This window comes from Cebidichthys violaceus, unplaced genomic scaffold, assembly GCF_023349555.1.
Source record: "Cebidichthys violaceus isolate CVI_PGR_0920_01 unplaced genomic scaffold, fCebVio1.0.p SCAF_3, whole genome shotgun sequence".
NCBI classification, from domain to species: Eukaryota; Metazoa; Chordata; class Actinopteri; order Perciformes; family Stichaeidae; genus Cebidichthys; species Cebidichthys violaceus.
Genome location: NW_027176483.1, coordinates 12461323 through 12486259, shown reverse-complemented (window position 1 = coordinate 12486259; position 24937 = coordinate 12461323). Strand labels below are relative to the sequence as shown.

At 39.5% G+C, this 24937-nt stretch overlaps 1 protein-coding gene across 10 annotated transcripts in view; it reads left to right on the top strand.

Annotated features, from left to right (window-relative positions):
* Nucleotides 1–24937, top strand: part of shank3a (SH3 and multiple ankyrin repeat domains 3a) — a 188023-nt gene that overhangs the window by 33091 nt on the left and 129995 nt on the right. For all 10 annotated transcript variants that reach the window (XR_011103878.1, XR_011103881.1, XR_011103879.1 and 7 more), the window contains exon 3: nucleotides 11500–11973. Coding sequence is in view for 6 of the 10 variants with exons in the window: in XM_068723847.1 (XP_068579948.1) it covers nucleotides 11656–11973 (318 nt within the window). In the remaining 4 variants the exon portion in view is untranslated. The remainder of the gene's footprint in view (nucleotides 1–11499; nucleotides 11974–24937) is intronic.

The following is a 24937-nucleotide window of genomic DNA, read 5'->3' as shown; positions in this document are numbered from 1 at the left end:
CCTCTCTCTAATGAGATTGTCGTAACTTTTTTTTGATGTACATGGCCGCACCCATACATTTTAAGGTCAAGTGTAGTGAAAGTTGGCATGCATGTGTTGAGCAGTGCTATTCACATCCCTTTGCACCTGGCAAGTGCCCAGCACACCATGGGTTATAGACCATGGTCTTGGACACAAAATTAACGTACCGGTACCAACTGGGTTGGCACATTCTAGCTGTTATTTTTTAATTTCTATACAGATTATGTTTTAATATGATAGACCTTGCTGACTGGCAGCTTATAAATGGTTATCACCTCTTAAAGTAATAGACTGCTGTCTAATCGGGAAAGTTCCTTCCCTGGCAATCATCTTTTTTTCATTATATCCTCTCCCTGGGGTGGGACTGGACTACTGGACACTCATATATACTTGTAATACAATCCTAAGCAGTGTTTGAAATAACTATTATTTAATACACAAGATCAAATCATTTTAATGTATTTTCTAATTAAGGATACTTTTTCATAAATTACTTACAAACTGTTTTATCTTTCCTCATAAATACATTATAATTTATTCTGAATGTGTTTGTAATGCAATAGACCTTCATATAAAGGGTTACCATATCTTCAAAAAATATTATAGAAAAATGTAAATACAGATATGAGGCCAAACTCACTTTTTTCACTTTCCATGTATATACTGCATTTATCTTTTCAAATTAACAAGATGTGTACATGCAGATTTAAACACATTGCTTTTATTACAATGAACAATCTTTACAACCGTCTTAGTTGGCTTAGGTACAAGATTACATCGCTGCTAATATGATATTGGCTGTTTGTGTGCTTTTTGGAAATTATGCAAAGGCACTAATTTGGAAAATAAGAAAATGTCTAATAAATATGAAAAGCTGTTCCTGTGAAAAGGCTATCATATGTTCCTTTACCTGTATTAATCACATACATATTTTATTAAAGGTAAGGTTTTGCCCTCTCAGATGGTCCAAATATCTAGTCATGGCCCATGGTTGTTGGTTAACAAATTTTGCTCAAGGGCACCATGTCATCTGCGGTTGTGTTGGAAGGTTGGTAGGTTCATTCTGATTGTTGGGCCAATTATTTGGATGACCACAGCTGATCACACCCAGTTGGATCCAGTCTGCCACTACCATGGCCAGTTGAGTCCGACGATAAAATCATACAGTGTCTGGTGTAATTCATTCTAATCATTTACCTTCTTGTTGCCTGTCATTGTCATGAAGATCATTTTTAAAATTGTTGATTTTTGGAACAGGAATGGAGACCACTGACATCATGTGTGTAGAAGTGATTTAAAAAGCAGAAGAATGATTTATAGCCTATATCAGTTCATACAGGTTTTTGTGCAGAGCCACAGTTCCCTTGACGCCCACTCAACTTAATCCACACCTTTCTATCCACCATCTCATTCAAATTTAGCATTTTTCCTGCATTACTTTTCCATTCAAATTGGCTAAACAGACTATTTTTCTTAAAATTTGTGTTTTTGTTTAATAAAGTCCCAGACAAGATTTTGTGTCGTTGCAGGATTGCGATACTGCCTTTTGACACATTAATCGGTTTCAGATTTTTTTGACTGATGTTTCTATGCATGATGCCCTACATCAGAGGTCCAGTCTGATATGTCAAACTGCCACTGCACTGGATTGTGACCCAGATACAGCACAGATGACATATGCAGATCAATAGCAAAAGCTCAGGAATAGATGGCTCCTTTACCTCTCAACCTGGTTTATACCTCTGATTGAAAGGGATCATGTGGGTTGATCTGTGCTAGTGAATAGTGGCTTACCTTCCGTCTGTTTGTCATCTGTCTTTCCCCACATGTGCTAACATAATAGGAGGACCACTTCTATTTTTTTCTACCCTGCTGTGTTAATTTGTCCTTATATAACCCCATTTATATTCTTTTATCAATTTTTCACAGATATGGATGCATAAAAGCACACACAAATGCTTTTGGGTTTATGGGCAGCAATGAAGTAAACAGAGTGAAATATTTATTACTGAATAGAGGGGGGATGCCAGGCCATAGTTCCACATTGTTGTTTAACATATTACCCCCCCCCCCCGATTTTATTATTCTATCACAATTCCCTCTGCTTCAGCAGGAATATGGTCAACAGTGTTCCACATCACAGAAACAGAACATGCACTCATTGTGCATTGAGTTAATTAGCTAGTTGTGTAATTGCAGGCCATAATTCAAACTATTACATAATGTACACTTAAGTCAGATATTTAATTCTTTTAAAGCTCGGGAGATTGCAAAGTTTTATGACGACTTATGTCGTTTTAAATGTAAATTACATCACACTCCACAGCCCTGCTGTTGAATCGACAGCTTCATTCTCTGACAGAGTGTGTATGAAAATAACAGAGAAGGGAGGTTTTGGGAGAAAGTGCTTTGATTACATATACTGGTTTGGAGTTACTTCCTTCATCAAATTCAACGAGGTCCAGTTAGAGAGATTTTCCTCATGCAAAGGTCTGGAACATCACAATAATGAGTAACTTGCGCTATAATTTAGTCTCATGTATATTGAAGTAGCCTTGCAGTTATCAACATCTGTATGTAGTGAACAACTGACTGTCAAATCAAATAAAGAACATGTAATTGAATATATCATGAATATTTATTGTCAGTTTTCAAATTCAATTGGATGAATTATAAATAAATAAATGTTCTTCTCTTACTTCAAGTAATAAAAGGTATGCATTTAAGAATAAATTATAAAACAGAAAGCTTTTGTAAAATGTTTATCCTTAGTTTTTGAATTGTTCTTGCACTGCAGCTTTAAATTCAGTTAATTCAGGTGTGAAGTGACGTCAACCAAAAAAGCCACGATATTTTACTCATCTTATCTTCTAAAAAGAGAAATTTGTGTGCAGGGATTTTATCTGTGGTTATTAAACCACTTGTTTAAGCTCTATTCCTCTCTGTTAACATCATTGTTGAGCAGTGAATTCATGTGTTAGGATTCTGATCATATTGGGCTCATAGATTTATTTTCTTTGCCTTCATTTTGGATGTGAATGGGTAAGTTTACTCAAAAGATTTGTGCTTTGTCTCGTTGTGGCGCTTCACATTGCCGCTTTTAATAATCGCCACAGTCTCTGAACATATGAGACACACTGGTTTTGAATTGTCCATGGGAAGAATGAACATATAAGAGTCTGTCCATTCTTGGTTAAAGGCTCTGATCTCGCCGTCCACATTTCTCTTGCCCGTCTCGCCCGTGTTTGAATATGTCACTCAAGCAGCGATGCTTATCGGAATACACATATTTGATTGACTGAGTAGCGTCACGTGATGTGATTTACAACGCATGTAATTAGTCTGTGTGTTTCCTGGATTGCTGAACGAGTGCCGTATAGGTTAGGAAAGTTGAATAATTGTCAATTATCCATCACTTGTAGGTCCAAGTCTGGATACAATGGCGTCTGGGTCCTGACCTGGACCATGGTCCGTCTATCAGTGACCTCTGACCTCCACGAACATTTAGATAAAAAAAAAACTGTGGTTTTGCATTTTATCAAGCAGTACATATTGCACTTTCTTTGTGACAATGGAAATTGTGTCTACTGTATGTACCTTAAATAATTCATTAATGTGGTATTTTGTTACCAAAATTTATCTCACTTTCCATGAGAAAAGAATTGTGGTGGCTACACGTGTCTTTTCATTTCAAGTACTGTTGTCCGATCATTCCAGGACGCATTAACCATCAAGTCTGTAGGCTACGAGATCAGATCAGATTGATGCATACTGTGTGCATATCTTGGATGCAAGCTATTTGTTATTCTTAAGTTCTTGACTAGATAGGGATGGTACCCTAAACTGACAGTAGAAGTTATTGGTGATGATTCAGAATTGACCACACTAAATTTTTGTCACCATTTGCCCAATCAGAACACCTGGGAATAGGAATGTATTGAAACTGCACTAGTCGTCGTGGTAAGTATTGTAAGCTAAATGGCACAAATCCTGATTCCCCACCCAGTAAAACATATATTTGATAGTATTAAGCTGAGCCTGGCACAGTGACATCCTTGACCTCCCCAGCATCCCAGTCTGCCTTTGAAGAGCTGTGGTGGTGTGTGGAGAGATAATGCCGAGCAAGGTAAGAAACAGGTCTTAATTGGCTGGCAGGCTTTATGAAACTTCTCTCTGGGGAGCCCCATTGATTATTTATAGGCAGCCTGCATCAAAGAGCCAACTGTCACTCCGGCAGCAACCCTGGAAACACAGAGATCAACAGATACTGTACATCCACAACTTTCTGTGGTCATAGAGAGAATTTATAAACAGAAAATGAATTGTGTGAGAACAAGAGGAAGCAATAACAGCAAAGATAGGAGAAGAATCTTTGAGGATGCTGTGTGGAAATAGATTTTGGTACACACAGTTTAGTGCTTTCAAAAAAAATATGTTTGCATCTGCATCCCGACAAATGTATTTAAGCTATACAAATTACATACAACTTGTTTAGAAACATGTGTTCATTGACAGATAGAGACGGATCAAAATGCTCACGGCAACATTGTTTACCTCACAGTCACCTCAGTCTCAATTATTATTTTCTGCTTTGTTTCTTGCAATTTTGTTTGATTTAGCATATTTAGAGAACTGTGTGTGTCTGTGCTGTCAAATAGTGTGGTATCACAAACCAGTGTTGAAAATTGTCACATCAGCTCAAGTGATGCATTGCCCAGTCTCAGAACTCATTTTTTTCCTGACAGAGCGTAGAAATAGCTGTGTCCTCAAATGTACTCTTTGCATTTTAGGGGGAAAAAAGCCATTTTCCATAACATTAAAATGTTTCTCTCTGTCAGTTTGTCACATTTCCAGTCCTGTCTGCAGGGGTGACGGATTGAAAAGCCATAGTGAAGGAGCTTGCCAAGCAGGATTTCCACCCTGCCAACCAAATCAAAACAAATATTGATATTTTAACTCATAAAAGGTATAACATTGTGATTACCCTGCTGTGCTCCAAGGACTATCACTGTAGCTTTCATGTTCGTTAACTGTGTGTGTGTGTGTGTGTGTGTGTGTGTGTGTGTGTGTGTGTATGTGTGTGTGTGTGTGTGTGTGTGTGTGTGTGTGTGTGTGTGTGTGTGTGTGTGTGTGTGAGTGAGAAGAAGGAGGGGGCACATCTGCTTGCTGTGTCAGCCCATGCGAACTGGATAGAGAAAGTGGCTTTGGGATGTGGTGCAGCTACTGTAGAGTATTGATTCCAAAAGCTTTTAGCGCATGGCTAATTTTCCATATGGGGCCCCTGCATGTGGCCCTGGGCTCTGAATGGGTCCGGCAGTGTTTTGTTTACACTGAGTGGCTAATCTGTGTGAGCTGGCTGTGTATTTGTGTGTGTGTCAGAGACAGGGAGATTGTGTGTGTGTATGTCTGTTGACACGTCAATTCTCTACACTAACCGCATGTACAAACTCTTGTATTAACTATTTGTAGTTTTCATTTATTAACCCAAATTGCGATTTCGATCGATACCGCTTGCCACCAGTGATCAGTAATATGCTTCAACACCCTGAGGTTCTTTAACATATGCGACAGCACAGTATACTTCATCAAAAATCCCTCTTGGAGTAGAGGGTGATCTTTTACTAGCAGCCTCATCAAATAGCCAATTCAGGCTGTTAATCAAGGTTTGGTGGTTGCTGCTTATCAAAACATTTCCGCTTTTGATGATGGAACATAAATGTCTGTCATATGCACAAGTATTATGTTCTACACAGTGCGTGTTCTCTGATGTTAGTCCTGAAAAACATGAGGCAGCCTGCTGGACTGGTAGAGGAGGGCTGCAGTATTCATCACAAGAGCTGTTCGCATGGCCAGATCAGGGCTTAAAATGCTTTTCTCTGTGTACATGCACTGGTGTATGTATCTTTTAAAATTGTTACCTGCACCAACATCTTTTTTAATGCACCACTTGATTTTTTTGTCCCTTCTTTCTCAACACCACCAGCAGCCGGTTTGCCCGGCTCTTTAAGTTTGAAATAACTTTTTTTCAGATTTTGAAGATATTGAAAAGTTCAGCAAACCTCTGAAAGAAAACATTTATTCATTTATTTTATGAGTTTGAAACATTACAATGTGTTACAACAGCACTTGAGTTATTTTTCCTTGACAATAGTGTACAGTGAAACTAATTCAAATCTTATAAGGTCATAGCAACATCTAGAGCAGAACTCCATTGCACTTCTCAGCCAACCTAATATGGAAACCTTTTTTTCATATATTCAACAAGACTTTTAAAAATATAAGATATGTGATAGATTATTGCAGTAATGCAAGTCTTTCTTCGTCCTTTTTGGCTACTCCAGGTACGGGTACCGTAACAGCACAAATAGAGAGAGCGAGAGAGTGAAAGAGAGAGAGAGAGAGAGAGAGAGAGAGAGAGAGAGAGAGAGAGAGAGAGAGAGAGAGAGAGAGAGAGAAAGAGCGGGTGAGAGGGAAAAAACTCAATACATATTACAATTCTATGAGTCTCCATCTACTTCTCATCCAGTAATATCACATTTCTTGCGCTAACTTAAGTTTAGGAAAAATGGCTATTCATCACATTTATCTATTTTTAAAGTGAAATGGATGTCTAGTCTCTTTTGTGGTCAGCTCTACTTAAAGACAAATCAGCCAATTAAGACTGATAGCCTGAAATATCCCGCAAATATGCAGGTACTGCAGAACACAACAGCAGATGGCTAAAACCACGTTCTCCCCCTTTTTGTTTGATGCTTCTCAACCTTACCAATGTAATACCGTCATTCAAATTCGCTATGAGAGAGATGGAGGTATCAAAGGAGTGAAAGGTGGAATGAATGGAAATGTTAAGGAACAGAGAGATAAAGTCTGTATGTGTGTGAGTAAATGTTGCCCCGGGTGACTTCAGTTTGTGAGTGGCCATGACATTTGCTTTACCAGGTGTAGAGGAGCGTGAAGCAAACTGTGATGGGGTCTGTGAACAGTTATCACATTTACTCCAGGCCACGGGCTATGTGGCTGGTTTGTCAAAGCTGACTGTATGTAATGCTCTCCCTCCCTCTCTCCCACCCTCTCGCTGGCTCTCCCACCTTCCTTTTCTGTCATCACTCTGCCACCCTCCTTTTTCTTCCGCGCTCCCTTTCTCCTATTTTTTCTTGGCCCACTGACTGCCTTAGCCACATCCTCTCCGACCCTCTCTGCTTCATGCTACCTCAGTCAACTTACCTTTATCTTTCTCCCTCCCTCTTCCCTCAGCCTCCTTTTTTTCCCAGTGTGGACGTCTGGGAGGGGAGCATTTAAGGCTTGCTTGATGGCTGGCCGTGGATTTCAGTTGTATTTGTGAATGCCCTCATGTACAGCTCTGTGGAAAAAAGACTTCAAGGCTAGCGTATGTTTCAGATACATGCTTACATTGCACTGGATCCATGCACACACTGCTCTGTATGGTCATGAATTATTCACTTTATTTTCACTGGACTGGAGCGCAAGAGATGGCGTATGAGGGGAAGGGGTAAAAGAGATCTGAGCCGAAGAGAGAAGAGGCAGTAGCTGTTAGCTGAGGCATGGGAGCTAGCCTTCTTATAATTCTAGTCCACTCTCTTAATGTTCCCATGCAATGGAAGTTAGACAGAGAATCTGGACTGCAGTGTTTGGACCTATAGGCACTCATAGCTACTAAATGTTTTAAAGTTAGCCCTGTTGCCAGCCAAGTCTCTAAATATATACTATAACTATACTATAATATATCATCACACTATTCTATATCTATTATTAGAGTAGCAGGAGAATTTTGTCATTATGTAATTGAAGAGAAAAATGACAAATGATAATTATTATCCATGCTCAGTAGTAAGCCAATGCATTTTTTTTTCAGGCCAGATTCATGTCCAACTATTTAATTAAGCAGTACTTCTCATTTATTTTACTCATGCTATATAGTTTAGTGTTGTATATGCCGGTGTGAAACATATTTGATTATGATTATTAATTTTTATGAACCAGTGAATATTTTGAGTTATTTTTTTTTGATAATAGCTGGAACAATTAATACATTTGCAAAATTGTTGCAGATATATCTTCTGTCCCACTGATCATTTAGGTACCCAAGTGTTTCAGTTCTAGTTGTAGAATGACAAACTCACACATACCACAGATTTAAAAATCTGGATTGCCACTCAACGTCTCTGAACATGGCGACACCTGAGCAGGCTGCTCGTAGCTAATGGTGCTAACAGCGCTTGCAGTTCAAACCAGGGAAAACGTGCTGACAGAGCAGAGGGAACCGGAGGGTGGGTGCTGGGTTTACGGAGGACGCTGTCGGTCGAGGCGGCGTTATCAGCTGTAACATAGAGCAGTGCATAGCTGTGACCGTGAGCTAGCCAGTGGGGCACGCTCACATGCACTAACATGCACAGAATGCACATGCGGCTGGCCCAGCTATGTAAACAAAGAACGGAGAAGCTCTGATAACAACACACAGAGGGAAAGCAACTTCATTATCTGATCAGGTAGACATTACTCCATTATATCTTTACTTTACATAACAAATAGTGTTTTGCTGCTATATTAATTCACTGAATGTTGTTTATTGCTCCTTAAAGGTAAACATAGGTTTAATCAAGCTGAATGAAGAAAGTGTGCTGAATATAAACCCCAATTCTTTGTTCCCTATCTTTTCTCGTTTACCATTTGTCCAACCAGATAACATGTTCCCTATATGTAGATCTCTTCAAGTTCTGTTGCCCACACAGTTTATCCTTGTATGATGCAAGTAGGATGAAATCCCTCCCTGGCCCTACCCCTACCCCTGCTATCTAGGGGAATCATTGTTGCCATTGGCAAGCCATTTTAGGTCCCTCTGCCACATTCACAGGACTTAATCCTTCTAATTGTGTGATCTGGTGTTATTTGTTATGCAGTTCATGTACTCCGATATCAATCATTAAAAAAAATTCAAGTGCAGGATTCTGGCTGATAATATTGACAAATACACAATTCAAAATTATAAATATCTTAATAAGTTGTTTGAAACAAAATAACAAAATGTGTTGTAATTGGTTGAGATATGTTGTTAGTCCATTGTGCCAGATTTATAGTACTCTAAGGGCACAGAATTGCTTTATAAAATGTGAATATTGAGCCACCCTACAAGGTCTGGGTGAGAGTTATCAATTTTCCTTGCCCTAAAGACCTGGCAGGCTGTAGACGATACAGACAGAGTGATCTGCTAAATCCTCTAATGTATTAGGGCTACCTGCCATGCTCCTTCTCCAATGCTAATGGGATTACGCACTGTAGCGCTGTAGACTGTCCAGCAGTGGCAGAGTACTCACATACAAGCATCTGTAGTGCAGGGGATGAATACATACAGCTAACCTTCTGCTTGATGAAAATAACAATAAGAAGTAAATGTGAAAGATGCACCAATTGCAATTTTCTTGGCGGATTCCAATTTTTTAAAAGTCTGACCTGTTTCCAATTTTGGCCATCATCTTTCTAAGAACTATCATTGACAGCAAACACAAATACTATTGTAACTTTTCTTCAAAGGTCGTAAAGCTCTGCAAAGCCCTGCACTAAAATGATCAACTTCTCCTCCATATTTATCTTGAATGATATTTAAGGAAGAAAAGAAAGATATCTGTTGGCTGTGATTGGTTCTTCCTGACATGCATTTGAATTATGTTTGTCTAAGGGGTTTATCTAAATAGGTGACTTTGAATTGATTCGTGGAGCATGTAGGATTTTCAAATACAGTAATATTTGTGAACTCAGAGCATATAGACATAATAGCTTTTTCATTTGTATTTTTGGGTCTTGATATCAGCAGCTCCCACGTCTTCTTTGGGCCAACTTTTGCCTTACCATCCCGATGTCTGATGATTGGTAGAGCTTATGTGGTGATGCTCTCTCCATTAACTTGAAACTCATACATTTACCTTTTAAGTTTTCAAAATAAAAATCAGTGAGGACTTATTCTTCATTAATTACCCATGCAGAGGACACAGAGCAGAAGGATGTTGACGTCTGATTAATGTGTATAGATATTCTGCAGCCTGTATTTCTGTGAGAGTCTCTTGAATGTTTGTGTGCATATGTGTCTCCATATACTGTATATATCTGCATTTGTGTGTTCACTGGAGAGCCGACATTGTCTTGTGCTACAGCAGCTTCAGAGCGTTCATCACTTGTATTCCCCGTGAGGTGCATGCTTTAAATTCCATCCAATAAGAAAATGCTTTCTCTGGGCTGTTGGGTCAACTTGCACACTGATGACACTGAGAACACAATATGGCAGAGCACTGACTTAAGATCACAATTAATAATTCACAGACCTACCACAAATGTTTCATGGCACATTTTCTTTCATGGCAAGCTCACTTATTCAAATGGTTGGTTTTCACTTATTCAAACTGGCAATACTCAAGCCCTTAAGTATTTGTTTTACACACCACACAAAGGGTACCAATCTCCTCTGATAAGCATTCCCATTGTTATCCTGAGTTCAATCTAATCTGACAGCCTGAACTGAACAGGCAAATACCTTAGGCATGAGAGTTAAGCACACATCTTTCTTCATTAAACACGAAAGTCTCAGACTATGAAATCCCTTTGGATTCCTGCTTTACAAGACACAAATCAAAGTTAAGGTCAGTTAGACATTATTTGTTTCGCCCTTAATGACAGTACCATTCTCAGTGCTTCACAGGGCCTGCATGATGAAACATAAATTGAAAACAACGTCCCTTTTGAGAATGACCCTCAATGGGAAGAACTCCCACAAAAACCTCAACCTCTTTTATGGCAGCTTGCTCTGTCTATGACTATGTGTCACTGTTTTTACATGGGAACCATTTAACCATCGACACCCCTCATAGATAGATAAAGTGAAGCATGAAGGCCAAATCCTGCACGACATTGATCCGCACGAACAATCCCCCATTCTGTCCTGACGGCACCACAGCGTGCACTACAGCAAGAGCAACAGTGTGTGACAGCAACCGTGTCACATTATGGCCACTGAAGTATAAATATTTAGCATATTAAAAAACTTTAGTTAAACACTATTCAAACATACGTGCAGTTAATACTAAAGATCCATTTTTCATGCAAATGTTGAGTAAGCCTCTCTCTCTATTCTGCTTTTTGTGTTCTGTTTTTGTTTTATCTATTTTGTTCTATTTAAAGAATAAGTGTGTCACTTTTTTTTTACTAATTGCATTAGGATTATCATTTGTGCAAATCACAGATTAGAGTTAAATAATTTTGCACCCTTTTTATGAATGTAATTCCTTCAATCTTGCTTTATCTATGCATCTCTCCTCGGTTTTATTTCCAAGTTTCCCTGGTATTTATCTTCTCTCTGTGTTTTTACCCTTCATCTTTTTGTAATCTCCTAATACCCCCTCCTCTATGTCCATTCCCTCTCTGCCACCCTCCTTCCCTGCCTCTCTCTCCCGCCCTCTTTTTCTCTCCCAGGCGAGTGATGCACGCTGCAAACAGTGTGTGCGTGTAGTGTGAGCAAGAACCATCGGTGTGTGTGTGTGTGTGTGTGTGTGTGTGTGTGTGTCTGTGTGCTTGTGTGTGTGTGTCTGGAGAGAGAGAGAGACATAGACCGAGCCCCTAACACGGAGCATGCCTCTGCGTCCGGCAGCCGGCAAACATGAGCCACCCAGCCCTCCACGGCAGGACCAGCAGCAGCAGCAACACACATACACATACACACACTCACACACACTCGCACAGCCTTACACACACACAGCAAACGGCAGCCAGGGGGCCAGCACTGACAGCGGCAGCTCCCGGGAAGAGGACAGCGGTGTTCCCATTCCTGACGGTGTTCCGGCTTTCCGTCCCGGTGCAGAGGGGAGCCACAGTGCGAGAGCACCCATGGAAGAGCCGACAGGCAACACCGTGGTCATCCGCATTGGAATCCCAGACCTACAACAGACGGTAAGAGCTTGTTCTGTAGCCACTGCTGGAGAGAGGATAAAAGAGAGGGAAGCTGCCTCTCCCCCTTCCTCTCTGAATGGGTGCTTTCTACTTCTCTTTTGTCTGCTTTTTGGATTTAGCTTCTTTTAAACATCTTCAGTTTTCTCTTTTTTTCTCTTACTTTATCCTACCCACTCTTTTCCCCTCTTTTCCCTCTCTTTCTTTTTTTGGTATGCACACTCGGTGGCTGTATTTGCTTACTGGCTTCTCGGGGTTCCACTCCTCCCTGCCTATTCCACTGATGTCTTGCTAATAAATCTACCTCTTCATTAACTGGGCTTCAGCTGACTTTGACAACTGGCCACTTAGGGTGAGAGCGGGGGAGGGAGGGGAGAGGGAGGGGCGAGGGAGAGGGAGAGCAAAGGCATCAGGGATAAAGAAGGCTATAAGAGGCATTATAAATCCACAGGAAGACACAGAGTAGAGAATCAAGACAGTTATACCTGAACTGTGAAACTTTCCCTCTCTCTGTTGCAGCTTTGTGCCCAGACAGAATAAGAGATCCAATCCTACATTCTTAATACAATCTTTACGCAGGAATCCTTGAAGATGTAGCCTGTGTCTTGTGTAGTATTGCAGCCACAGGAAAAAACGCAGCACCATTAGACTGTGACATTGATCCTTTCGTCCATTTATTTTCCCATTTCAACATACAGAATGCAGTGTATTCTCTTCACAAAATCCCTGTGACCATACTGAAGTGTGTTTGTTCCTGAATTTGTTTGCTGCAGAAGGTGGTATGGAATAGGGCAAATGTCCAGTTCCCAAATATGTTAATTTCACTCATTTTTCAAGCTCTGCTATTGTAAATCATATGGAGTCAGCAACAGCTATCCTGTCATGTTTGAGTGATTGTTTGGGTGCTACAACAACAGCCACTCTTGATGAATGGTTCTAGTAGTGTGTATTTTAGCTGTTTTAAAATAAGTACTTCATTCTTTACTGTAAAGTAAGTAACATTACCATTGCATTTTCCATAAATCACAGGTTAAAATGATCTTGAACAGAAAGTGATTATCTCGAATTGCATATAAATGCAGAGAGGAGGAAACATTTTACTCATCATTGGCTGTAGAATGAAATACAGTGTTATCAATTCAACTCATCTCTAAGCTATGCTCTCTTTCTCCCTGTCAGTAGCATGTAACATAAGATCACACTATTAGAAAGATACTATGTGGCATTTTACATGTAACAACACAGCATTAAGCATTTTATTACTAATATGCCCCTGTGTCAACACTTATACTTACCCCTCTTCATCTGCTCTCACATTTCCAAAGAAGACATCATCGACTAATGGCTGCAGATTAAACCTTTACAGCCAGACACTGTATATTCCTTCTCAGGTACTCAGTTGGCTTTCTGTGGGTGGTTTAGTTTGAGTATGCTTTGGATTCTTTCTCCAGACATTGATAGCAAAGGCAGGAGGCTGTTTTTGTGTTTGTTATTGTCGATTACCTCATTGTTGTTGGCTTCTTGGCTGAAATGACCCATTGTATCTTAGTGAGGCCCTGGTACTGCATGCAAGAAATAAAGACAGGAAATTATAGGAGAGCAGTTGAAAAGAAAGCAGAGAATTCCCCAAAGGTGCTGCAGAATCGCTGTCTGTGAACAAAAACTGTTTTCAGTTGAGCTCAAACACACACACACACACACACACACACACACACACGCACACACAAACATGTACACACATCATTTAAACACACATGATGTACTGTATGCATGCACAAGCACACTTAAACATGCTTTTACATACTTGAAAACACTCAGAACACAAACATGCACACATGCCCTTAAATCCTATTAATCCCATTGCCAAGGGACTTCCCTTAATGTGCTTATGTAATGTAAAGATGCTCAACAGATCATTAGTTTCACTTTCAAGGAGTCATATTAGTCCAATATACGTACTGATGAGCATATGCAGCGTGACATAGTGATAGACAGAAAGAAAAACAGAGAGAGAGCCTGAAAGTCTGACAGGCAAACATAGAGGCAGATGACAGATGGCCAGACTCTGACAGTTTGAATCTTTTATGGAGCAGTCAAAAGTGACTTGTGTGTACTCTGAGTGAGCAGGAGATTACGCTAGAATAGTCAGCCTGAAGTTGGATTACACACCTCCTGCCGTGTTTCAAGCCTGGATCAGCAGAATGAAGCACCATGCAACATTTTTCCTTTTCAGCAGGAGAGAAGGGAAGAGCGCAGCTTCATGTGGTTGAGTGAGTTCTAAAGTCCAAAATGACTTTATCCTCACGCTTCTTTTTTCGGTACCTGATCTTGGTGTCTTGAATTGCCAATATGTTTTAGTTAATTAGTATACGAAGAAATGGTATTGTATGCGTTTGTACAATATTTTTAGATGACAACGTGTAAGATATCATTTTAAAGAAGATCTTTAAAGATTAAACCCAGTTTGTGTTAAATGTAATCTTCTTAGTGTCTGATGAGGAATAAATAGGGTTCGTGGTTGAGAAACGTTGGATTTGACATTGAGACAGTTTTGACTTTTGGTTTGTAATTTCTGTCAATTCCACTTTGTTAAGAAGACTTCCAGTGAGTAGGCGTACCTGAATTGAATGATCCTGAAATGGAAAGGACTTTGTTGATTTAGCTTATGATTTGGACTAAGACAAGCCCATATTGCATAAAAGAGTTCCTCAGTTCTTGGTGCAACATAAGTACCGGTCTTGGTAGTATGGGACAGTAAAGCTGCATTAGCATTTGATACCGACATTTGTTCAGTCAGACTTTTGGGTAGATTATTTTGCTAATTTCTTTTTCGGAACATAGATATCATTTGTCAGTCATCATATCCAACTCCACCAAAACTCTATTTCTATGGTTGGTTGAAAGAGACAGCTTCCCAATACTGCTAATGGGTTTCATTCATCTCCAACAAGAGAGGGAGACACTGACATAAATAGTCTGCCTCTCTTGTTGTCTCTTTTTTTTGCATTCCCTCTCTTTATTTATTCACAGAAGGTAATTTGCTGTCACAAATATAACAGTGTGATGATGATTATTCTACAAAATTAAAAAAAATGGAAAAATACCCCCCTTTTCCCATCCATGCACTGCGTGTCCTCATCATGTCTGGGTACTCTACCATAGACCTATACGTTTGAGGCATCTCTGCAGTACGTTTACTGCTTGGAGAACAATTTGGCTGATGGTTGTGCAAGTCCAGAATCTCGGCTCCATCAGTCTCAGCCTCCCTGTTTGGCGTCTCACATGGATGACTTAGACTTAGAGGGCCCACCTTACCAAGTGCATATTTTTTTGTCCACTTCACGCATACTTGGTTGTGCCCATGGCCGTACCTATCTAAGATATTGTACAGTGCTCAGATTACAAACTTGCTCATCTGGTTGCCCTCAGTGTGTGTGTGGGTGGGTGGGTGGTGACCTGGTGAAGTTATTTGATTACAACAACTTGAGGAAACCGTACAGGCATGGATTCAGATAACTAGGTGCCATTCATCCCCAGATAGACCTTATCTGACCAATAGCTTCTATGTGGTTGTGCTATGTTAAACAGTGACCAGTGATGCGCGATGGTTAGTTTCACTTTCACCCTGATGTAGCCCACATATGTTTATTTTCTTCACTGAGACAGAGAGAAATGAAACAACTGTCAATCAAAGCTCAGCTTTGGGAAGGGAAAAGATAAGAAGACTGAGAGAGAAAGAAAGAGAGAAGGTGATGGGGGTGAGAGACAAAGAGCAGATACTACGGACTGTGCCCAGGATAGGATTAGCATTATGTCTCTGTGATGTTCAACAAAAACTCACCTGATCCAACTCAACAATGTCATTACCACAGAAATATATATGTCCTTTGGTTGATACAATGGAATCTATGCACAACCAAACACCTAGCATAATTATTATGTAATAAAAGTAGTATTGTATAAATAAATGATTGTAAGATACACATTTTGTTTACATGTTAGTGCTGTCTAAGACACAATTCTATAATTCAAATCCAAAATGAAGCAAACTCGAATACAAAGATGATAAAAAGAAGGTGTTTACAATTTTAGTAAATTATTTTTTAATATATGTTGGCAGGATAGACAAGTGAGGAATCACAGAAAAAGGGACAGGCATTGAATACAAAGGTGGAGAGAGAACAATAGTGTGAATTCACTTTTACTTATCATTATCAGCATTCATTTTCAGATGTTTTCTGATCATTTCAGCCTCTTCTTTATGTTCAGTATGAATTGTTCATTGCAACATTTAACCTTAATACTCACATATTACTTCATGACAGACCATGCATGCTAATGTCCAGCAACATGGATTTAAAGCTATTGTTATCCAATTTTTGCTCTTGCATGCCCCCAAACCTTGCTAGTAAGCCTAAGGTCAGTTTTTGGACCTTGGTTTTACTTAAACCCTGTGTACTGCAATGGTTATGCCATTCAGTATATTGTTGCTGCTTACATCATACACTCAAACTGTGTGCCTTACTTCCTCGATGGCATGTCTGCAACTATGGTTTGGTCCGTCACCTCTTTTGACTGCCCATGTTCCTGTGTGGGGGATTTACTTTCCAAGGTATCTCCTCTAACCTCATTTTAAGCACTCTCAATATCTGCTGCTGGTTTGAGATGTTTTCCAAGCTATTTATTTTCAGGAGTAATTTTACTGATGTACTCATAGATGCTTCATGTTTCATTCAGAACACTGGCCTTGACGCTGACTAAGCCTTTCTCTCTAGCTGGCATACAATCTTCGGAGGCTGGAATTTGGATAAACCAAATTACCCAACTACTCTTACGGAGAGTAAGAGTGTGACAGCCTGCAAGCAAGAGAAATTTAACTTAAATTAAAATGTAACTTGATTTGGTTTATTTGATTACGAAGAAAACAAAACCTCACAAAAGCAGCAGAGTTGCAACAAGGACGACGAGCCAATTGCCATAGCTTCGTTTAAATATCTGATGTGACGGGTCGTGCTTCTGTAATGGCCTTTTTCACTGCACTGACAGTTGAGTACTGGAATTGCAAGTGGAATCTCAGCTTCCTCTAGCTGCCCTGTATTCAGTACCTGCTATGTAGCCTTCTGGTAGTTTGATCTTTTTAGTCCAAAAAATGTTCTTATCTAACTACCATCTTTCCACACTGTCAGTCTGAATTAAATTCTTATGTAATTGTTGTGGTTCCATTTAAGGTGATAGTGTTGTTTGCCTTGTTTTTGCCAGTCAAAGTGGGAGCCAAAATACAGTTGCTCCAAACTGTACTTGTTGGTCCAAGGAATCATTTATTATAAGGATATAGTATAGGATGAACTTAGTTAACCCCCAAAGGAGACTGGAATGCCACCATAAACAAATGTCATCTACACAATGGATAACACCAAACATGGTCATTGAAGGGACATACACACTCCATTGCAACATTGACAGGAGGGACAGCAAAAGCCAAGTACACAATCAATAAGATAGATCAGTAGCAAAATCATATCAACAAAAAAATTAAGATAGGCAATGTACAACCACGCAAACAGCATGCTATGCAAGTAGTTGCTGCATGCAGTGAAGTAATAAATAGTGGAAAGGATATTGTATTAACATTGTTCATTAAAAAGCCTAACTGCTGTAGGAACAAAAGAGTCCTCAACCTTTCAGTGCAGCATTCTGGCAACAGGAGCTGGTTGCTCCTGCTAGTCTTTATGAAGGTACTGTACAGAGAATGGTCGTCGCGTGACAAAACACTCCTAAGCTGCCTTCTGGTTCTCTGCTCTGTGCTGGTTTCCAGAGAATCTGGAGTCAGGCCAATAATAGATCCTTTCTTCTTGATCAACTTATTGATCCTTCTCCTATCCACAGCTGTAATGCTGTCACCCCAAGAGACAACTGCATAGAAAATCGGATGCGCAAGATGGGAACTGTCTGCGTATGTGTGTCCACACTTGACACTTTACTGCGCCCTGACTGATCGGATATTGATTGAATACATTTTGTGGTCAAAGGAGCGGCTGGAAAACGGAAGATAAACACATTTTATTTCCTGTAAAAAAATATGTTGCTGCTTACTCTTCTTCCGTTCAGTATTAGTAGACTTGTTTTATTAAAGAATAGCCACTAGAAAAGCTTTGCTAATTCCATGATCAACACAGAGTAACTCCTGTGTGTGGGGAAGATGATGCAAGACTTGCGTTTGATAAATTGTCCCGGATTGTGCCCACATGCTGTCCACTTCTCACTGAGATCTGAACTAAATGTGAGCAAGGCCACCTCGCCATGTGGTTTGACTGATTGGATCCCAAAGCAAGAAAGATCTGATGTCAAAGCATACAGACTTGACAGTTAATATGTCCTGGTTGCATTGACAAGACTGTAACCATGGTCTTTTATTGAATAGCTTTTTAACTATAATTTTAAGCAGATTAAAAACAAAGCAATAACGACAACAAAAAATATTCTCCTTGGTTGTGAACAGCCCTAGATAATTGGCACCAATTTAGTGCTGTAGTTACTTGAAGAGACTCTCATGTTATCCAATTCTTCATGTTATTGGATGTCTGCAGCTGTGATAGTGACTGGTTCTTGTTCTGGGAGAATATAGTCTGAATGTAGTCTGCTTTTAGATCTGTTATCCATTGAGCATTGGTGGTATGCGATGATTTTTTTCCCCCATTATGCTTTATCAGTAGTCTTCGGCTTTAGCTATTGGCGGGACTGCACTTGTATTGCACTGTAGACAGTTTGTTTTGTGTTCAAAGCATTTATCGTTTTGGCCTGTGATTCTCTGCTGTTTTTCCTTAGTTTGGTTGCCAGCATTGTGAACCTTTTGTGAGCAGTGTCCAAGGACTCAGTTAAAGACATCCCAACGCATTTCTTTAGTTATCTTTCCACCTTGCGTTTTCCAGGGCGTTTTATCTTGCTTTCATGATCTTATTGCTGACAACAAATCTATATCACTAAGCTTTCTGTCATAGTAGCATTCCAGCAAAGTTACTTGTAAATAACTTCTTTTACCAGACTGTCCAGATTCTCTAACTTCTGATATGGACCTTTGATGTTTGTTAATATGCCTATGAATGTTTCTATGTATGCACATGCTCAATATGTATGTATGATTATTTTCATTATATCCCTTTCTTTTTGTCTTATCTCTCTGCTTCCTCTCTCTTTTTAGCCTCCTTTTCTCTGTTCGTCTAATAACCACACTTCATGTCCTTGTCTCTGCATCTGACTTGAGTCTTACACTCAACAGTGGTTTGACAGTTCCTCCAAAAAAATTCACACATAGGGATTGACATATGCAATGTTGCATCAGTGATTGGTGGGCATCTCTCTGAAATGCCTATCATGCTCCCAGTTTGCTATTTTTAGATTTATTCACAGTGGCAGCAGGGGCACAAGACGTGGCTAGCATATTCCTACCTCTGTTTGCCCACAACAGCCATGAAGGGAGAGAGCTACAGAGAGATTTGACCCAGTGTGACACCCCTTATCCTTATCTTACTTACCATTTATTCCCCTTCCATCTGTCCACTACACAAAGAGAAATATTGCAGAGAAAGAAAAAAAAGGGTGGAAACAAGAGTAGGGTAATGTTCTCGCACATCGGAGAGCGAGGTGAGCAAAGCAGGAATGTGTTTTTAAATTAGCTTTGCCAAACCACTGTTCTTACAGGGAACACAAATGTTCCAACGCCAGTATCACCCAATACAGACCAGTTTGATTCTCAGTTGTGAAGCTTCCACTCTGAATTGACCCTTCGCCAGGCCTGTCCCATGCTGCTACTCCGTCAAGCTGTCAGAGGTACCATGGTGCCCACACTGTCACTAACTTCATTCCCTGAATAAGTATTATCACATTTTTGGAAAAAAAAGAGATTTCAGAGAGAATCAGACAAAAGGGTCGAATCAATGCGTTTGAAGGATAAATCCAGAATGTCAAACTGATTCAGCAGCAAAAACAGGTTATAAAGATGAAGATAGAAGCTATGTCCTATATCACAGTGTAAAAGTGGACCACCACCAAAGGCAGAAAACAATACATTTAAGGAACAACACTGTTCCTGTAAAGCTGGGGAGGTCTTTATTTATTATGTTAGAATCATTAAAAGGCAAAAGCAGCATGTGTATACAATCAATATACCTTCAGAAGTTAGCGTAGCATAAAAGTGCAAACGCTAGTTAAAGATGTGCTAACTTACTCTAATACGCAAATGTTAGCTCCACAGATTTTAGAATGTCTATCTCCTTCCAACCTCTCCTGGTAACAAGTATCATAATTACACAAGCAATTCAACATTTAACCATATAGCTCGAAATCCATAAAACCAGCCTGAAAATGTAGAAAATCAGAAACGATTGAATGAGAGTCTATGGAGCAGCGCCGATTATTTGTCGGTCCCTGGTTGGAGCTGGCGGATGCTACGCTACGTTTGGCAGTCTTTGTTCGAGGGCAGGACTTAGCAAAGGGTCAATTCATATTTTGCGCTATGCTAAACAAGCTTGTTCTTTATTTAGTGGAGATACTAGCAGTCCTGCATTGGGGAGAAAGGGAAAATAAATGTGATAGGGATGTAACAAGAGACTAAATTCTGTTTTTGGGAAAGTGCTTTTGATTACTAATAAATCAAATCAAATACAATTATTGTTCTCTACGGGATAGCCAATTGTCATTTAAATCGGTGATCGGTTGATAGATCCGCTCTCCTTTTAAGTTATCCCTATTATATTTACTCACCCTGTTCACTTCTTCTCAGTTGTTTGTCTGTTTTTGTTTTCCTTTATCTCTAGCTGTCAGAGTCTAGTCTGAGAGAAACCTGGGAATAGATGGAGACATTAATATTAGCCCAATCATACTGAGCTTTTGTTACAGGTTTGGGCTGGATATTCATTGTGTTTGTGCAGGGGGAACAACCCTCACCATTTTAATATTATCTTTATAGCCACAAAGGAGAGGACAATAGATTTTAATATGGGATTTCTTTTTCTAGGCATAGCATAGGTGTGTGGCCTCCACCAAGAGATGAAATTGTCTAATTTTGTAATATTTTATAAGACTTTTTCTGTATGAGTAAAATGTTGAATTGAGATTGTATGAACAGTGGTAAGAGCTCTTAAAGGCCCTTGAAGGCGATCCTGGCAGTCAATACATTAATACTATACTCTCTACCTTGCTACCAAACCCTTGGCAATTTACACACTAAAAGCTACTACAACAGCAGGGGAGGTCGGTCTCTACTGTTGTAATCATAGTGAAATGAGTCTATCTTAGCAGTAGCTCTGAGGTAAGCTCCAAAGGATGTCTTTGCTTCTCACTCTCCTTGTCCTTTGCAGTGACAGTGGGGGGGGGGGGGGGGGGGGGGCGGCGCGTAGTTTGTGGTGCTACTGTGTACTGTGTACTAAAAGATATTTCTAATATTTGGTCGAGCCTAATTATAAATGAAGTGGACAAAATATAAATGTAGGATTTATTATAGGACTGATCGATTGGTATATATTATTTTTAGCTGGCATGTATAGTGCTTTCGTATATTATATTGAGTAGTACATATCGATGAAAAAAAGTAGTATATGCTCTTCTTCTACTCTAGCAGGAGAACAGTTTTGACATCAAACAAAAAAACTATCTTTTTGATGTATAATTAATTGTGCATTTGAAATGTGCCAAACCCAGCCATGGTAGTCATAAATGTCAGGAGTAAATCCCAAAATGGGAAATCACAACCAAATGCATGTACTGTATATTTGTGGTTGTTGCGATATACTGGTATTGACAATAATCGTGATATTTGAAAAATGTAATATTGATGTCAAGGTAATAAGACACATATGACGATATTGTGTTAATAATCCAACAGCTCTTAAATTATGCTTTAAAGTTATACGTACAGACTCTCTCCACCACTTGTATTTTGAGTAAAATTAATTTCCCAAAAAATAAACAAAAGGCACAACTAACAAAGCTAAAAATGTATTTAACTGATAACCTTATCTAGATTTTTTTTCTGCAATTTTCTATAGATATCGCAACATTGTTATTGTGAATTAATTTCGAAAATCTGATATTGTGACAGTGAAGGGATTTCACTCCCATCAATCCCATAACATCACGTCCCTTTACTCCTTTACGTTTTTACCAATAGAATTTAGAATGTACTGAGTTTGACCATTTGATTCATTTTCTGTTGTTTCGTCGTTACATTATCTTATATTCATTATACATTACATTGATGGCTCAGTCAGTTGTCCAGTGTGGGCTAGACACATAGATGTCTAACTTCTCCATGGCCTGGTCACGCACCTTGTTATTTAAGAGCAGAGAGATGCAATCTTGTCTGACTCACAAAGGGTGAAATCTACCTGTTACTGTCTCTCAATACCTTTGTTTTTAATTGTATGCTAAAAAGAGGGATACTGTGTGACTGGCAGTGAGGGCCGAAACAGGGACAGAAGGTAAAGAACAGTAAGTGTTGCATCATAATATACTTATCATAGCTCCTAATGCTGGACTTCACAGTGGATGATTGCGATCCTTCCCACATGACATTCAGTCAAATAGTTTCATCACCTACACAAATTTAATTTAATTATTTTCTTTTGAAAGATGAGAAGAATCAGGATAAAAAAAACTAAAATAAACCAAATGCTTTCAGAACAAGTTTTCTTAAGAGGAGTCTAGTTTCCACATTAATGAACAGTATTAGGTAAATAAATAGGTACACACACGTTGGATGTAACTAGTGAAAAGACGTACATACAGACCCAAAACAGCCTGATAACTATTACCACAGCAAAATATGAGGCAAATAAATGAGAAAAACAAACAATAGCAGGAATTCATAATGACTGTTTGACTTCTTCCAGTTTGCCTTTAGTCCCCTAAAGCCCTTTTCCAACAGTATATAGCATGATTGTTTTGGGGGTATACTTTTTAAATTATTAATACATTTATGCTGTAAAATGGAAAGTTTGAACAAGCAATCAATTTCCCTTTAAAACTTGATTGTGGCATTGCTACACAATGGGACAGGGGTAATGACAAGTGCGTTATCATACTCAATAGTGATTGAAGAAATGTATATGCTTAACTACAGGCCCCATTGGCCAATTTGAAAATTTCAGCAAGTTTCCTTGGCAACCAGCTAGGGTGCACTGCTGCTTGGCACACCCTGAGAATAACTGGCTGATGATATGCAAATTTAAGGAAACAGAAACTAAAGTGAAAAAAGGCTCAGAGGCAGGATAAATATGTCCTGTGAAACATTCCCCACTTTAAAATCTGTGTAAAATGTATACTGTGAGTTTAAAGTCTGTTTATTGACTACAGACAGCACTGTGCTGCCTGTCCGATGTGGCTGTTAAGATGCAGTATATTCCTCTACACCGTGATGCTGTGGTCCTACACAAGGGGATGAGAAAAAAAGTGAACATTTAAAATGCAGTGTGTATAAGAGAGACTGAGGCAAACAGCAAGTTTGGCATAGACAAAGTGGTAGAGAAGGCTGCTGAAGAATATCTGAGCAATACCTGTTTCTATGTACTGTACATTTGTTGGTATGTGAGTTGTGCACTGTGCATTATGTGTGCAATTTGGTAGTCATGAAGGTCTCTCATTCTTCACTAAATTTTCTTCATTAGCGCCCGAAGTCTGTAAACAATTTCCATTTAGGGACGCAGTGCTGCTGCAAGAACTGAACCCTCTTAGTTCCATCTGCTGTTGTGTTTCTGTGAGTAACAGATAGTTACTGCTGTAGTAATGTTAACAATGTATTCCCATGTAGAAATCTACCAGATTCATAACCCGTGATTTGCAGGGCTTCAGAGAGGAGAGTTCAAGAAACTTTTGCGGTCATCTGGTACGAGCGAGGTAGAGTTTGCGGTACAAACGAGAACAAACACAGAATGTGAAGTGGCTGCCAGTGGCCACTGACCGGAGATTACAGCCTGCTAGCTCTTTACAGATTCAGGTCCAGGGTCCTCTGCAGATGAAAGATACGGTTCCTCTGAGTCTCAGCATTTAAAGCTGCTCAATTTGACGCTAGAACTACAGATCTGTAATCTCTCCCTCTTTTCCTGGATCACAGTGTTTGTCGCTAATACACTCCCTCTGTTTTTCCTTTTTTTGTCTCTTGCACACAGCCCCTCTTTTACAGTAGTACCCTAACCCTTCTCTCTCTATCTCTCTCTCTCTCTCTCTTTCTCTCCCCTTTCTCAAATGCACCCCCCACTAAAACCTAATTAAGACCTACAACTAGCCTGCTACTTACTTCTATGCAACATTTGCATACACCTGCAGACAGAGAACATATAGAGTTGCAGCTCTTTTAAGATTCTGGTCCAAATGTCAGTCATGCCATTTGTTACCCTTGGCATACACCTTTGTGGAATTACAACCATTTTTGCTGTCTTTGTAGATAATCATTTATTTGTGGGTCATTGTACACTATCTAGTAAGATAAAATAGGCATTAAAACCCTTTTTTTTCATCACTAAGATTAATGTTGTACAGCTGCTATAGCACTCAGTAGATTATCCACACATCCTAGCTTTCAAATCTGCTTTCCTTGACAACATGCCACTTCAACACAAATTAAACTCAACTATTCGTATCAAATGGACAGCGTGAATCACGCACCATTGTCCATAATTAGAGAAATTCCAGCCTCAGCATTTTCTGTGTGAATAGAGTGTGTAGTGTGTGTTCGCACGGTGTCTCTCAAGGTGTCTGAATCTTGATAGTAACTCATTAATCTGAGTTAATTGAATCAATGCTGTTTTCCTCTCCTTGTCCCAGGGGTATAGTATGGTAATAGTTCAGATGTAAACCCTGGGGTGCTGTGTTCATTTAATACTATGGGATTTGGAGATTGACTCAAAAGTCCACTGTACATAGCTGCGTTTCTGTTAGAACAAGTTGAAGCCGGCCCACGTGTCCTGGAAGATTT